General features: G+C 54.6%; 1 protein-coding gene across 1 annotated transcript in view; it reads right to left on the reverse strand.

Moving 5' to 3' along the window:
- The window catches only part of ATCAY (ataxia, cerebellar, Cayman type), a gene marked incomplete at its 3' end in the record, with an annotated part of 69,318 nt that overhangs the window by 5,720 nt on the left and 47,403 nt on the right, over positions 1 to 16,195 (reverse strand). Inside the window, exons 2-8 of the mRNA XM_006897956.1 lie at positions 14,313 to 14,371; positions 13,520 to 13,741; positions 10,498 to 10,683; positions 10,206 to 10,308; positions 9,697 to 9,828; positions 7,975 to 8,061; positions 1,505 to 1,603 (exon numbers count right to left, since the gene is read on the reverse strand). Of these exons, the coding sequence (XP_006898018.1) occupies positions 1,505 to 1,603; positions 7,975 to 8,061; positions 9,697 to 9,828; positions 10,206 to 10,308; positions 10,498 to 10,683; positions 13,520 to 13,741; positions 14,313 to 14,371 (888 nt within the window). The remainder of the gene's footprint in view (positions 1 to 1,504; positions 1,604 to 7,974; positions 8,062 to 9,696; positions 9,829 to 10,205; positions 10,309 to 10,497; positions 10,684 to 13,519; positions 13,742 to 14,312; positions 14,372 to 16,195) is intronic.

Below are 16,195 nucleotides of genomic sequence, written 5' to 3' on the forward strand. Positions count from 1 at the left end.
CGGACACAGAGCCGGGACACGGACACAGAGCCGGGACAGGGACAGAGAGCCCGGACAGGGACAGAGAGCCGGGACACGGACACAGAGCCGGGACAGGGACACAGAGCCGGGACATGGACACTGAGCTGGGAGGACACTAAGCGGTGGTCCCTCAGTCTGGAGGCCCCACAGTGACGGTGGGAGGACCATGCAGGATCCAGCGGGTTTGTGTGTGTTGCGTGTGTCGCTCTGTGAGCCAGCGCTGACTCGATGGCATCTGACAACAACACAGCAACAGGCAGAGGCACAAGCAGATTGATTGAGGACGAATGCAGCCCGAGTGTCTCTGCGCAGTGATTACGGTGGGCAGTCATCTCCCATCACACAGAGACACGTACCTGACACACACCCGGCCCCGAGCAGCGAGTATGGTGGGCAGTCACTCCCACCATCACACAGAAGCATAGTGACACATACGTGACACGGGAAGATGTGTGCAGGGCAGGCACCTGTCATAGCGGGACACCCCGGCCTCTGCACTAAGAAAGGAGAGAACAGGAGGGGGTAGTCCGCACCCTGACACAGACGGGACACCCATGACCCCAGAAGACAAGCCCGTCGCAGGGCTCTGGCTCCCACAGGCCCCACGGTGGCTGGCTGGTTTGTTTTCTGCCAAAGGCTTTTGTTTTGTTGTGATTGTGGTACGTCCATATTAAACAACGTGCCATTGTGACACTGTCACCTGGCATCAAGAGAACGAGGCCGGAGATGCCTGCTCTGCGGGGCACAGAGTGGGACGTGTCCGTGACGCACACTAGTGACAGCACAGGCGACCCACGAGCAGGGGAGGTCAGGGCTGCAGGCTCCGGGGGCCTGGTGGGCCTCAGGGGCCTGGTGGGGGGCCTGGGGGGGCCTCCGTGGGTCTCGGGCTTGGTGGCTGCGCTGCACCTGCTCTTTTGGTGGATTTGAACCACTGACCTTTTCATGACTCACTGAGTGTTTAATCACTGCATCGGCAGAGCCCCTCAGAATTGTTGTTGTTGTTGTTACGTGTCACCTCAGGCACTGGACCCACCAGGGGAGATGACACCGGGTCCTCACTGCAGTGGGTGGGCGTGGCACTGGGTGCTGGCCCAGTGGGGGGTGGCTCAGGGTCCTCGCTGCAGGGAAAGGTCACAGTGCGACCGGGGACAGCAGGCGGATGTGGCCCTGGGCACTAGCCAGGCTGGGTCCTCACCGCGGGGGAAGGTGGCAGGTGGACCAGGGTCTGCAGTGGACATGGCCCTGGGTGCTGGCTGGGCCGGGTCCTCACCACAGGGGAAGGTGGGGGGTGGACCAGGGTCTGCAGTGGACATGACCCTGGGTGCTGGCTGGGCTGCGTTCTCACCACAGGGGAAGGTGGGGGGTGGACCAGGGTCTGCGGTGGACATGGCCCTGGGTGCTGGCTGGGCTGCGTTCTCACCGCAGGGGAAGGTGGGGGGTGGACCGGGGCCTGCGGTGGACGTGGGGCAGGCGCGTTACTCACTGTAGGACGCAGTCCGGGATTTGCACGTGCTGCATGGGGATGAGGCCCTCCAACTCCTCCAGGCTGTGCACGTACTGGATCTTGTTCATGAACTTCACGCTGAGGAGACAGGGGGACACCTGAGGCCCCACGGTGCTCGGTGTGGAGGCCGCTGGAACCCAGGCCCCTCCCTCCATGCCTTGTTCCAGCCTCGGTCCCTCCCCCCAGCTTGGCCTCCGTGTGGGCAAGGAGGGCACAGTGAGCCCCAGGGGCTTCTCCCGAATGTGTGCTGGCTCCTGAAGCTTCAACCTGTTGGTGTCGGTGGGGTAACGTTACAGCGCTCGGCTGCCAACCCAAAGGTCAGGGGTTCGAGCCCCTCAACGCTCTGCAGAAGAACCACCAGGTGCTTTGCTCCCATGAAGATGACAGCTCAGGAGGCCACACGGGGCATCTATGCTGTGTCATGGGGTGGCTGTGACTTCATGTCAGCTTGAGCCACACACATACAGCTGCCAATGAGTCCAGCTCACAGCATCCCCCAGACAGGACAGCAGAGCCCTATGTGTGCTCCCAGAGCTGAAACCCTCACGGGGGGCCAACTGCCAAAGCGTCCTCCCGCAGAGTGGCCAGTGTGTTCCAACCGCTGCCCTGCCCATTCACTGCGCCACCCCAAGGCACCAGATAATTACATGCCTGAGTCCGTGATCCTGTCTGGGAATGAGACGACATCAGTGTAGCACACAATCTCAATCCAAGGACTTCTGAGAAAGACTGGGTTCAGCACACAAGGGTGCGGCACAAATCAGGAAGTATGAGGAACGCCAGGGGTTACAGAGCACAGACAGGGGCGTTCCCCCAGCACCATGGACAGCGAGCCTCTCCTCGGGCACAGGGACCCGGAACGCAGGCTTGCAACCTCCTAAACTGTGAGGGAATGAACTTCTGTTCGTTAAAGCCACCCCTTTGTGGTACTTCTGCAACAGCAGCACCAGGGAACCAAGAGGCAACTTAGCTGAGCAATTGGGCTTGGGCCCCCCTGAACCAGGTTGGGCCCCCCTGAACCAGGTTGGGCCCCCCTGAACCAGGTTGGGCCCCCCTGAACCAGGTTGGGCCCCCTGAACCAGGTTGGGCCCCCTGAACCAGGTTGGGCGGAGAAGCAAGGATAGTCTGTCTGCTGGGCTTTAGTAGAGTTTGCCAACATCTGCAAGAGGTTGTCAACAATGTCCTGCTCTCTGGGACCACCATCAGCCCCCAGTCAGGCAATCCGAGGTGTCAAGTTGGTCAAGTCGCCTGGGAAGGACTTCTCAAAAGCCCAAGGAGCAGAGGTGTCTGGAGGAGCACATGCACCCGACCCAGGTCGTGGTAATTCTTCTGGTCTCATGCATGTGGATGGACAGTGAGTGAGGAAGGTCAAAGAACAGCAGATTTTGAGCAGTGAGTTGCTGGTGAGGAGGACTGAACGCGCTGCCGGAACTCAGCAGTGTGTCCTGGGGGAGGTGGAGGTTCTTCCTGAAATGCTTTCTTGGTTTCTCTTCGTTGCTATAACAGAAATACCCAATTGGGTGTGGCTTTAGAAAACAAACTCCCCTCCCCTTCCCCCATCATTGAAGAGACCTCTTGGTGTTGTTATGTGTCATCGTGTTGAGTGCCACTCACAGTAACCCTACACACAGCCATTCTGAGCCCTGGCCTCTCCTGTGCCATCGTCACCACCTCTGAGTCACCAGAGCCCATTGCTGAAGTCACCATCTCTGTCCATCTCGTTGGGGGTCTTCTTCTCCTTCACTGACCCTCCATCTTTCCAAGCATGATGTCCCTTTCCAGGGAATAGCCTCGTCCAACTACATGTCCAAAGTATGAAAGACCAAGCTTGGTCATCCTTGGCTCCAGGGCCACCCCCTCTCCAAGACATACCAGTTTGTTCTCCTGGTCATCCATGGGATATTCTGTACTCTTCTCCAACGCTACCACCCAAAGGCATCAATTCTTCTGTCCTCCTTATTCACTGTCCAGCTCTCTGATGCATAGCAGGTGATTGAGAAGACCATGATCTCAATCAGGCGCACCTTAGTTTTCAAACTGACACCATTGCTCTTCAGGAGTTTTGGTGAGGTCCCTGACTGGAGACTTGCCCAGTACAATACATCTCCTGACCTCCTGACTGCTGGTACCAAGGGTGTTGACTGTTGATCCAAGCAAGATGAACGCATTGACAGCTTGGATCTTTTCTCCATCTATCATAATGTTGACTGTTGGTCCTCTGGTGAGGACCTTTATCTTCTTGATGTTGAGATATAATCCACAGGCCGTAGTCCTTGACCTTCAGCAGCAGACGTTGCGTATCCTGCTCACCGTCAGCAAGCAGGGTTGGGTCTAGATACATTCAACAGGGAGAAACACAGGCCAAGGGAAGGTCTTGGTGGAGGCTGTGACAGCCCCTTCCTAGGACAGCTCGGCCCGCTGCCAGGCCCCGTGCCAGCCTCAGCCTGTGCCAGGCTCGAGCCCACTGCCGCAGTCACCGTGGCCTGCAGGGGCCTCCTCTTCCTTCCCAGCCTGATGGATGGTCTCCTCCAGGGACTGGTCGCTCCTGATACGTGAGATGGGGCCTCCTCACTCTCATCCTGGGGTGTCCCCTCTAACTCACATGCTGTCGTTATTTACCTTTGAGTCAAAACTGACCCCTAGCTGACCTTCTAGTGGCATTTTGGAGGCAGTAAATCGCACAGGAGGAGACTGCCCATCCTTCTGTGGTGCCAATGGTGGATTCGAACCATGTTCCCTTGGGTTGGTAGCCCAACTTCTTATCGCTGGGCCACCAGAATTGTTAGGGGCCATCAAGTCAGCTCCGACTCATAACGACCCCGTGTACGGCAGATTGAAACTCGGCCCCGGCCCCACAATCTCCGCTGTGTGCTGTGAGGGTCTCCCTCTCTTTGGCTGACCGTCCACCTTTCCCAGCTTGGTGTCTCCTCCAAAGTCTGGCCTCTCCTGACAGCTTGCCGCACGTACGTGGTCGTCCTGGCCTCCACGGAGCAGGCTGGTTGCACTGCGTCCAAACTGGCTTTGTTGTTTTTGAGGCCCGTGATGCATTCGGTCCTCTGTCCACACCACCGAGCAAAGGCATTGATTTCCTTAAACAACGCGCACCTTTCACATGCATACGAAGCAAATGAAAATACCCTGGCGTGGACCAGGCGCACCTGAGTCTTTAAAGTGACATCTCTAGAACAGGCAAACGTATGGAGACAGGAAGCCAGCTAGAGGTTAAGCAGGGCCGAGGGGAGAGCAGAGGGGGTGACTGGCTCATGGACGCTGACAGTCTGGATGGGGTGATGACCACGTTTGGGGAAGGACACAATACACAGCGAGTGTCACCAACAGCAGGACATTTAAACGGCTGCGAGCTGGAGAAGTTAGGAAGGAGGCTTGTGGCTGTCAGCTATCGTCAAGTCACGAAGGGCTGTGAGTGTGTGAACAGCTGCGCTGTGTCCCCTCACCGTCCTCAACACCCCCGAGCTCTCGCTGCAGCCACTGCACCCACTCATCTTGTTGAGGGTCTTCTTGTCTTTGGGAACATGGGTTTAGGTTTTCTGGGGGCAGGAACAATTCTGAACACCCCCAAAGCTTAACCCATCACCACAAGCTGCTTCGTTCTCAAAGTGACCCCGCGGGGCTTAGCAGAATCCGCAGGGATCCCAGGGCTGTGGGATTTTCAGAAGCAGAGCTGCTGGTGGGTCCGAAGCACCAGCCTTTCGGGAAAGGAGGGTGAGAGCGTTGGCCCAGCTTGAGTGGTTGATGTCGCTGACTGGACGGGGAGAAATGACTGCTGTGCAAATCCTCCACCCCAAGGAGGCGCTGCTGGCCAAGTGGTAAGAAGCTGCTCTGCAATCCCAAAGGCTTGGTGGTTCGACTCCAGCAGCTGCCCAGTGGGAGAAGGGCCAATCTCCTGTGTGATCTCCACCACTGAAAAGCCGTCAGCAGGCCAGCTGTGGGTCAGTTCTGCCTTGAGGGCACGCTAGACCCATCACCACCTCCTCAACAGCGACCAAAACGAATTTCAAGAGAGCAAACAGGAGGCACAAGTCAGCCGATGTCACCTTGTGTTTGGAGCCCTGCTGGCGCAGTGTGTTATGTGTTGGGCAGCTAACTGAAAGGTTGGTGGTTCGACTCCACTAGCTGCTCCTAGGGAGAGGGTGCATCTCCTCCTGTAAAGATCCACAGCCCGAAAACCAGAGGGGGGTGGTTCCCGCGCACGAGGGTGGCGATGGGCTGGACTTCGGTGTTTTATTTCTTTTACCACAATTCAGTGAAGACAAACAGGTCCAGGGCCTGGGGGAGGTGCAGCTGACCTGTCACAGTGGCTGACTGCTTCCATCGGGAAAGCATGGAAGGTCTCGTTTTGGGGACACCTCCCCAAATCAAACAAATGAACTAATTTATCCTTGGAACTGGAGAGCCCCCCGTCCCCGCCAGCCTGAAGGGGAGACACAGAATCTCAGACAGAAAGCAGAACCTACTGAAGGGGCTCAGGGGCCAGCTGGCTCTGTCCAGTTCCAGAAGCTTCTGTGGAAGCTGGTGAGTGGTTCAGAAGCTTTTAAATTGTACACAGAACCCATCCCGGCCGCCCGAGCACGGGTCTATAAATACGCATGGATGCTACCAGTATTTATAGGCCCGTCACCCCACCCACCACCAGATGCACATCCACGTCTCAGGGGACAGGAGACCCCTAATCCCAGCACTCCGGCTCACGGGGATTCTCGGGAGGGAAAATTCCGGGAAAGGCTCCTGCCCCATCAGGACACTGCAGTTTTCGTTGACTCATAAGCCCCAGCATCAGGCTTAATCTTCTCATCCTAAATGAGGACACTCAGCTTTCTCTCCCTCCTCGTTCTCCCCACTCCACTCCCCATCTGTCAGCTGGTCGCACGGGGGTGGCTTGTGTGCTTTTGTGATGCCAGAACACATGCCACCGGGATTTCAAATGCCAGCAGAGTCAGCCTTGGTGGACGGGTCTCAGCAGAGCTTCCAAACTAAGACCAGGAAGAAAGGCCTGGGGATAACCTGCTTCGCCAGAGCAGAACATGAAAGTCTTACCTGTCACAATAGAAAATGGTCCACAGTGTTTCCCTTATGCCTCGTCACTTAATAAGTATAGAATAAAACCAGTTCCATTTTTGTTATAAAAGCATTATCGCATCTTCGTCATGTTGTTATTGTTATGTGCCATCAAATTGATTGTGACTCTTAGAGAACATAGGGTTCAATAGCTCTGAAGCCTGCCCTGTCCTGAGCCAATCTCTCTGTCTCCAACACACCTACCTCCATTGTCCTGGTTATCATGTCAGTACATCTCATCCGGTGTCTTTTTCTCCTGTGCTGTCCCTCCACCCTTCAAATAATGATGTCCTTCTCCAAGGACTGGTCCCTCCTGGCCATGAGCCTAAAGTACATGAGATGGAGCTTTGAAATCCTGGCCACCAAGAAGCACCCTGGTTTCACTTTCTCCAGAACAGACCTCTTTGTTCACTTGATAGTCCATGGTACATTCAATACTCTTCTCCAGCACCACAACTCAAAGCCATCGATTCTTCTGTCATCTTTATTCATTGTCGAGCTCTCTGATGCATAGCATGTAACTGTGAAGACTGTGGCCTGAAGACTAGTGAACCTTAGTCTCTAGACTGACATCGTCGCTCTTTAGCACTCTGGAGAGGACCTTACAGCTGATTTTCCTAAAGCAACTTGACTTTTGATTTCCTGACTGTTGGATTGTGGACCCCCCAGCAAGATAAGATGCTGAAAATGCAGAACAAAACCTCAACGACCTGCACACCCATGTTTATCGTGGCTTTGTTCACAATAGCAAAGAGCTGGAAACAACCCACGTGCCCACCAATAAACGAATGGATAGAGAAGCTCTTGTATATTCATTCACACAATGGAATACTATGCAGCACTGAATAACAAGGAACTCATGAAATACTATGCAAAATAGATGAGCCTGGAGAATATTATGGTGAGTGAAATATCTCAGTCACAAAAGGACAAATACTGCATAAGGCCACTGTTGTAAAACAGGACTGACATCAGGGTTGAGGGAAAACAGAGAAAGAGGGGAGGAACGATGTACACTGCATTGAAACAGATGAGGGAGAGAACTTTTTGAAAGGGACATATGATTGGGTATTATTGTCATGACAGGAGTCCAGAATGAAGGAGTATATATGATTGGGTATTCTTGTGTGGAGTGGACTTGGGGGGAGGGATTGTATAATAATGAAAGAGTTTTTCTTTCTCTTTTCAAGAAGAGTGAACTGGGGGGGACGGTGTGGGCAGGGAGTAAAGTGCAACAATGAATGAATGGAAAGCCTAAGTCTCTATAAACTTTCATTAAAATTAATTTAAAAAAAAAAACAAAAAAGCCCCCAAACTCCAAAACCTCAACTACCAACCTGACTGGCCACGGAGACAGGTGACACCCCACTCACCTGATGAAGGGGCGGGAGATGGCCAGCACCGTGCGGATGAACCAGGAGGGGTGGACAATGATCAAGGACTTCAGGTTTTTCCTCAACCTGTAGGAGAGGTAAAGGGGGACGATGGGCCCCAGGTGTGAGCACTGGGGGAGGGAGGGCCGGAGGGGGGGATGGATGGAGAGTGGGCGTTGCATTCACCACTCGCTCGTTCATTCCATAGACGCTCTATGTACCTGTACTGTGTGCCTGCACCAGGTACTTATGCTGTATACTGGTACCATCTACCTGTACAGGATCTACCTGTAGTGACACCTGTACAGTATCTACCTGTACTGAGACACCTTATTTGATCACACATTGCTTTATAGTACAGATATTGTTGGGGTGTTTTTTTGTTGTGTGGGTGTGATTTTTTTTTAAATTTTATAAACTGAAGGGTTGTGGAAACCTTTTGCTGAGCAAATCTGTCAACATTATTTTCCCATAGTTTATATTCATGTCTCTATGTCACATTTTGGTAATTTTTTGCACATTTTAAGCTTTTTCATCACTATTGCACAATTAATAGACTACCAAACTAAAAAAACAACCTTCCTGCCGACTGGACTCCCAGCGACCAGCCCTGGGGCTCTGTGTCTTTAAGGAAGGAAGCTTCCCACCTTGACCTTCAGCTGGTGGATTTGACCCACAGGACGTGCAGCCCTGCGGGTTTGACCATTGAGTGCCTTCAGTGGAGTCGTAACTTCCACATGAACCGGGGAACAGCAAAACTCATAATATTCCCTTTATTGAGGGGGCTGGAACTGAGCCTGCAGTAGCTCTGAGGTCCGCCTGTACCAGCTACCTGCACCTCCATGTACCTATCAGGCCCTGACACTGTCTGTGAGCTGGGGGTCCTTTGAGGGGACAAAGACACACCTCTTGAGTCTCTAAGACCCCCCCTCGCCCGTGAGCAGCGTGAGAGCGGGACTCCATGGTGCACAGGAACGGCCCAGGGACAGAGGCGGATAGGCAGAGTACACTCTCCCACCCGTTACAAAGTATTGTCCCCTGAACCAGGAGTGGGGTCCTCACCCGGATGCCCTGGCTGCGAACCTGTTTGGGAGCAGGCTCTTCGTTGGGTCAATTCAGTTGAGTCAGGTCAGTTCTACTATAATTAATCACTTGTTATAAAGAGTTTGTTATTGTTGTTATGTGTGACCCTTGGCTGAGCCTCTATTGGGATTTCAGGCAGTAAACTGCACAAGAGGAAGGGAGCTCTGGTGGCCTAGTGGCAAGAAGCTGCACTGCAATGCCAGAGGCACGCGGTTCGAGATGCTCTGCTGGAGAGACACTCTTCTCCTGTACCAGTCAGATCCAGTTTGACGGCACACACACACGCACGCGCACACATAAAAGTACATGCTTTACACTTGATCTTAGCCAAAAGGCCGAGAAGCAATAAAAGTAGATGCTTTAAAAAAAAATTGCACAAGAGGAGAAACTGCCCATCTTTCACCCTTGGGGCAAGCAGTGGGTTGAAACTGCTTACCTTCGAGTTGGCAGTGCAATTCCTTACCACACACCCACCAGAGCTTCTAAAGAACCCGTTTCTGGTCTCCACGCCCCAGGCCCCCTCCCAGCCCCATCCAAGGCCCTGCCCCAGATCCCAACCCCCTCACTCAGATCCAGGTCTGAGGACTACGCCCCAGCACACCCCCCAGCCCAATTGGCTCCAGCCCCGGCCCCGCCCACCTCCTGTCAATCATCTGGTAGCACTTCTTGAGCCAGCCGATGCCTGGCATCCTCCGCCGGGGCGTGGCGCCGTTCAGGTACACGATCATGTAGTCCTCGGCCACCAGGAGCTCCAGGCTGCTGATGACGTACCTGGACGGCCACAGAGACCCCCGCCGCAGTGGGGCTGAGTCAGGGCGGTCAGTTACCCAACCGGGCCCACACCTGCCCCACAGGTGCCAGCACACAGAGGGGCCAGCACACCTGTTCAGGTGTTAATGTCCCAGGGGGAGTGGTGCAAAAGGTGAAGTCTTGGACTGGGACCTAAAAGGTCTGAAATAGTCCTCAGGTAGTGCTCGGAAAAAAGGCCTGGCAATCTGCTTGCTACAGAATGACGACCTTGAAAGCCCTGGTCCTCGGGGTTCTGACTTCTGTATGGGGGCGGGTCCTCTCTGCTCGCGGGCAGCCCCATCCTCGCCCCGCCGTGGTCCTCGCCCCCCAGGTCCCCAGCCCCGGGGAACCCCGCTCACAGGAAGAGGTTCTCCATAATGTAGTGGTAATCGGGGGCGCTGCTGTCGGGAAGAAAGCAGGCCGCGAAGACGATGATGGCGTTGAGGCCTTCGCCGTAGTAGCCTGCGGGCAGTGGTGGGTGCGTGTTAACCCTCAGAGTGACCGGAATAACCTGCAAACCCTCCCCACTCCCTCTCCGGCCACGCAGTCCGTGACCTCCTGTGACCCAAGCCTCAGCCAGACCCCAGCGCCCCTGACCCTGAGTGAAACGTCCGAGGCTGAGGGTCAGAGTGGCCCCCCGCCAGCTCTCACCTCCGTGGGTCACCACCTTCATGTAGGGCCGGATCATGTGCAGGTCGATGCGGTGCTCCTGCTCCCCAATGATCACCGTCCTCCACAGGCGCCCGTTGGCGGCGCTGCCCTCCTCCGTGACGCCGTCTCCAAACAGGTCCGCACTGTCCCCGGGCATGTTCTTGGCAGTGGCCACTGGGGTGTCATCTGGAAGCAGGCCGCAGGTGGACGAAGGGGTGACTGGAGCTCTTGCGTTGTGTGCCAGGGACCCCATGCCATTTCAGACGCCCCGCCCACCTCCCCCCTCTCGCACCTTGGCCACAGGTGGCCACAGCACCCATGGTTCTCCCTTGAGCCTCGTCTGGGCTCGCTTCCCACCTATTGCACAGCTTGACCACCTTCCTCTCTCTGTTCCCTTTCAGGTCCTGATTCACATACCACCTCCTGCAGGAAGCCCTCCTGGACACTCCCTTTGCTGGCCTCCCCCAGACAGTGGAAGCATGTCTGCGCAAAGGGACTTCTGTCAATGCGAGAGCCTCACCTGTGTCCTACCTGGGTTGGGGCGAGGATCAAAGCTAGTCTCTGCCCCAGGTGATGGCCACCCCATCCCTCGTACCCCTCAGTGCATTGTGGACCCTTCTCCAGGGTGGGGTGGTCCCACACACTGTGGGATGTGGAAGAAGCATCCCTGACCCCTACCCAGTTCATGCCGAGAGCTGTGCAGACATCATCCACCGAGGACCTGCTCTCCTCTCGTTCGAGTCTTTCTTTGCTCTGAGCTCTGACCACCGCCCTCTATAGGCCTGTCTCTCCTTACAGAGCGCCGCTGACCATCTGTGCGTGCGGGGCCCCTAGCTCCACCCTGAAATGGCTGGAGCTCAGGCACCACAGTCAGGACCTAACCTCAGCATAACCGTCTAGAGCTGTCACTGGAGATGGTGTCACCCCATGCAGTGTGTACGTCCTGTGACAAGGACAGCTTGGTGAACACCCACGGTGGGCCAAGTGGACAGCCTCATCCCTCTTACAGGACACCCCTTCTAACTTCGCACCTACACCATGGTCCTGCGCCTCCAGGCCCCGTCCCAAGTACGGCTCGGCCCAATGACCACATGGCTCCGCCACACGCATGGCCCTGCCTCTCCGGGCTCTGTCCACAGTTCCTCAGGACATGTAGCTCCGCCCAGCACCGCCCCTAGTAGGACTACACCCTTCCAGGTGTGGTACCGATGTGGCTCTGCTTCTTCAGGTGCCTGGAGAGGAGTGTGGTCCTGCCCATTCAGGTCCCTCATGCTCCACTGTGGCCCTCACCCTCAAGACCCCACCTGATTGGCCCAGTTCTGCACATGACCCTGCCCCATATACAGCCAAGCCCCTCCACGCCCTGGCTGGCCCGTGGCTCAGCGCCAGGCCCCGCCCCAGGCATGAACCCACTCAGGGGTTCGCCTATGCCCCATGTGTGGCCTCCCCCACGTGTGGCCTACCCTCCCACCCCACGTGTGGGCCCCTCGCCCCCCACATGTGGGCCCTCCGCCCCTGGTGTGGCCCCCTCCCCTTTGCCCCATGTATGGACCCTGCCCCCCACGTGTGGGCCTTCCCTGGCCCACATGTGACACCCTGCCCCACATGTGGCCCCGCCCCTCTCCTATGTCCAAGACTGAGACCCTCCAATTTCTCGCACCCTGGTCCTCCTGTCCGCCTCCTGACATCATTGGTTGATGCCAAAGGGGTTATGATGACTTACGGTCCTGGGCAACGGTGACACCAATCCTAATGACGTCACTGCCCTGGGGGCCTCTCTCCCTGTACTGGCTTCTCCAGGCATTCCAGGACCAGGGAGTCATTTTGTGTCACTCCATCGGACAGTGTTAGGGGTGCGGGTCACACACCCCCGCCCCCTAGGGAAGCAACCGTGGCTGGTTGCTAAGGAGTCCGTTTCCACACCTGGTGGCCCCATACTCCTGTGTGCCACCACAGCTCTCCTAGCTTCCAGCTTTACTGAAAGGTACTTCAGTCGCACTGTGATTAAGGCATTGGATGTGAACTGAAAGGTGACGGGTTCAAACCCAACCAGCTCTTCCTTGGGAGAAGGATGTTTGTGTCTATAAAGATTTCAGCCCCGGAGATCCTGTAGATCAGCCTTGTACTGTCCCACAGGGTCACTGTGAACCAGAATCTACTTAATGGCCGTGGGCTTGGCAATCTTTACATAAAGCAGATCACCAGGTCTTTCTTCTGCTGTGCATTTTGGTTAGTAGTCAAGCACAAGAAGTTGAACCACCTCAAAAAGAAATCCTAACGTTGAGCCCACTGGACGCACTTGGTTTGGGTCTTGGCCTTTGGGAACCATATCCAGAAAACACACCCGTCTGGCACACAAATGTGTAAGAAGTTGGAGGGCCTGGGGTGTAACCCTCGTCCCCCCACCTGCCTCTTGCTGTGCCCTCAGTGTCAGGGGCTCCGGGCGTTCCAAGGAGCTGTCCCCCAGAGAGCCCAGATGAGGCTTTGCATGAGATGTGAGGGCAGCACTGGGCAGTTGGTCTGAATGCTGACCGCACAGGCCTAGAGCCAGAGTGTGTGACCAGAACACGAGGGAGGGCTGTGAGCTGCTGAAAGGACGTAAAACACAGACCAAGAAAAGATCCCTACTCCCCAGAACACCTACAAACGAAGCTAAAACAGATCCAGCCACCTCAGAAAGACCATGACAGGAGGCCAGCGGGCAGAATGGCGAAGGCTTCCCGGCCGGTGGCAGACACCCAGGTGATTGCTGGTGGGCGTCAAGCAGGCCCCCCAACACTGGTACCCCATGTGCAATGGCCCAGGTGCTCCGTAAGTTTACATGTTATCCAGACACGACTCACCAGGCCTTTCTTCCTGGTCTCTTAAACCAGAAGCCCCAGAGAAACCTGCCCGGCAGCCCACAAGCCTCCCCTGACAGATGACAAGCGGCTGTACATGCAAGTGTACCAGCTGGGACTCAAACCTGGGTCTCCCACGTGGAAGGCGAGGATGCTACTGCCAAGCCACCCCAGCTCCTCACCTTCCCACTCCAGCTCGTTGCCATTCCCCAGGAACTCCAGCGAGTCGGTCTCGTCGGGGGTCTCGATGTCATCCACATTGATGTCCAGGTCATCGGGGGTGTCCAGGAAGTCATCGGACAGCAAGGAGCCCTCACTCTGGTCCAGGGAGATGTTGATCTCAGGGGCAACGAGCGTCTTTCTTTTTCGATGCGCCCCGTTGAAGTTTAAAGTGTTTGGGGGTGCTGCAAGGGAGAACAGGACCGATGTGGGGGGGAGCGGGGGCTCGCTCTGGCTCTGCTCCCCTCCCCCTCCATTCAGTCCATTCTAAGCCGTGACAACTCCTGTGTGACAGAGTGGAACAGTGCCACGCGGTGGTCTTGGCTGTCACAGTTACAGCAGCAGTTGCCAGGCCTTTCTTTCGTGGTACTTCTCCCAACCTTTAGTCAGTGCTGAAGCTATTAGATTCTGTGGAGCTGATTCTGATCACTCACAGCACTTCTACGTCCAGTAGAGTGGGGCACTGCCCGGCCCTGAGCCATCCGCAGTCGGTGCCTGAGCCCGTGGCTGACGTCTCCCGGTCAGTCCATCTCTGAGGGTCCCTGTGCACCACACCTTTAAAACCTTAGACAACCTTGAAAACCTTAGAATCTTGCAGTGGGTCCAGAGAGACCCATGTGAGGTGGCCTCTGGGCTCCTGGATGACCTCGGAGGCCACTCCCTTCCCTAACCGTTACCATTTTCAGGGTTACTGGATCCCAGCGAACTGAAACCTGGGAGGCCAGTGCTCGCGCACCTGCAGGCATGGACACTTACATGAGGTGTCTCCAGCGGGGCTGCCCAGCGTGTCCATCCCGGTCTCTTCTGGGAGAGGCCTGTATATGCAGCATCCACCGGCGGGCACCGCAGACCAGCCCCGGGAGTGGGGAGAAATGAGGGCAGGTCCGGTCAGGCACATTTGAATAAAACAACAGGAACAAAATGTCATTAGTTTTGGGCACCACTGAGCCCCCTAAAATCCCACTGTCCTGGAGTCTCCAGCTCACAGGGACCCTGCAGGACAGACAAGCCCTCAGGAATCCCAAGGCCACAGACTTTGCAGAAGTGCACGGCCTCATCTTCCTGAGGAGCAGCTCTTGGGTTTGAACCCCTGACCTTTTGGTTAGCAGCCATGCACTTAAACCACTGCACCTCCAGAGCCCTCGTCCGTTAGCACAGACACCACTAAAACATCAGTGGACTGTGTGTTGATGGCTTAGGGCCACACATTTTGTAGTATCACAGCCAACTGGGAAACATTGTTCATCAAGTGTGTCCTATAGCCTAGTTTTAGAAAAAGAGTTTGGGGTCTTGACAGTTTGACAGAGGCCATCTAAGATAGAACTATCAGTCTCGCCTCAGGCACAGCAGTGGTAGCCGAGTGGTAAGGAGCTGTGCTGCAATTTCAACTGTGCACGGTTCAAATCCACCAGCCGCTCCATGGGAGAAGGAGGAACATTCTCCTGTGTGATTTACCTGCTGAAAACCTGCTGGAGGGTCAGCTACAGGTCAGTTCTGCCTCAAAGGCACACAACAACAACATGCAGAGTAAATGAGAAAGAAGACACTCAGGGAGGAAACTAGCCCACAGGACAGTCTACCCGAACCACACAGCCTCATCTCCCCTGAGACCAACAGAACTAGATGGTGCCTGGCCGCCACCGCTCACTATTCTAACAAGGGCTATAACAGATGAGCCTTGATAAAAAGGGGGGAAATGTGGAACAGAACTTCAGCTTTTTAAAACAAACAAACCAGAAACCAGTCAAGACCTAGAGGACTATTGGTCCTGAGATACTATTTTTTTTTTAGATGCATTACTTTTTAAAATTAATTTTTTTCTTTTTAAAATTAATTTTAATGAAAGTTTAGAGACTTGGGGTTTCCATTCATTCACTGTTGCACTTTTCTCTCTGCCCACACTCTTCCCTCCCAATTTGCTCTTCTCCTCGAAAAGTAAAAGAAAAACTTTCATTGTTATGCAATCCCCCCTCGAAGTCCACTCCACTGTGCAGCCTTCATTCTGGACTCCTGTCATGACATTAATACCCAAACATATATCCCTTTTAAACAGTTATCTACTCATCTGTTTCAATGCAGTGTACATCATTCCTCCCCTCCTTCTCTATCTTCCCTCAACCCTGATGTCAGTCCCATTTTATAATACTGGACCTATGCAATATTTGTCCTTTTGTGGCTGAGATACTTCACTCATCTTAATGTCCTCCAGGGTCACTCATTTTGTATAATATTTCATGAGGTCTTTGTTTTTCAATGCAACATATTATTCCATTGTGTGACTATACCACAGCTTCTCTATCCATTCGTTTGTTGATGGGCACTTGGGTTGTTTCCAGCTCTTTGCTTTTGTGAACAAAACGACAATAAACATGGGTGTGCATATATCTGCTTGGATGGCGGTTATGGTTTCTTTAGGGTATATTCCCAGTAGTGGAATTGCTGGGTCAAATGGTATTTCTATTTGCAACTTTTTGAGAAATCACCATACAGCCTTTCATAGAGGTTACACCATTTTACACTCCCACCAACAGTGAATAAGGGTTCCAGTTTCTCCACAACCTCACCAGCATTTGTTGTTTGCTGTTCTGTTAAATTTTGCTATTCTTAGTGGGGTGAGATGATATCTTATAGTTGTTTTG

The sequence above is a fragment of the Elephantulus edwardii genome, unplaced genomic scaffold (genome assembly GCF_000299155.1).
Source record: "Elephantulus edwardii isolate Elephantulus edwardi_28Jun2011 unplaced genomic scaffold, EleEdw1.0 scaffold00217, whole genome shotgun sequence".
In the NCBI taxonomy this organism is placed as follows: Eukaryota; Metazoa; Chordata; class Mammalia; order Macroscelidea; family Macroscelididae; genus Elephantulus; species Elephantulus edwardii.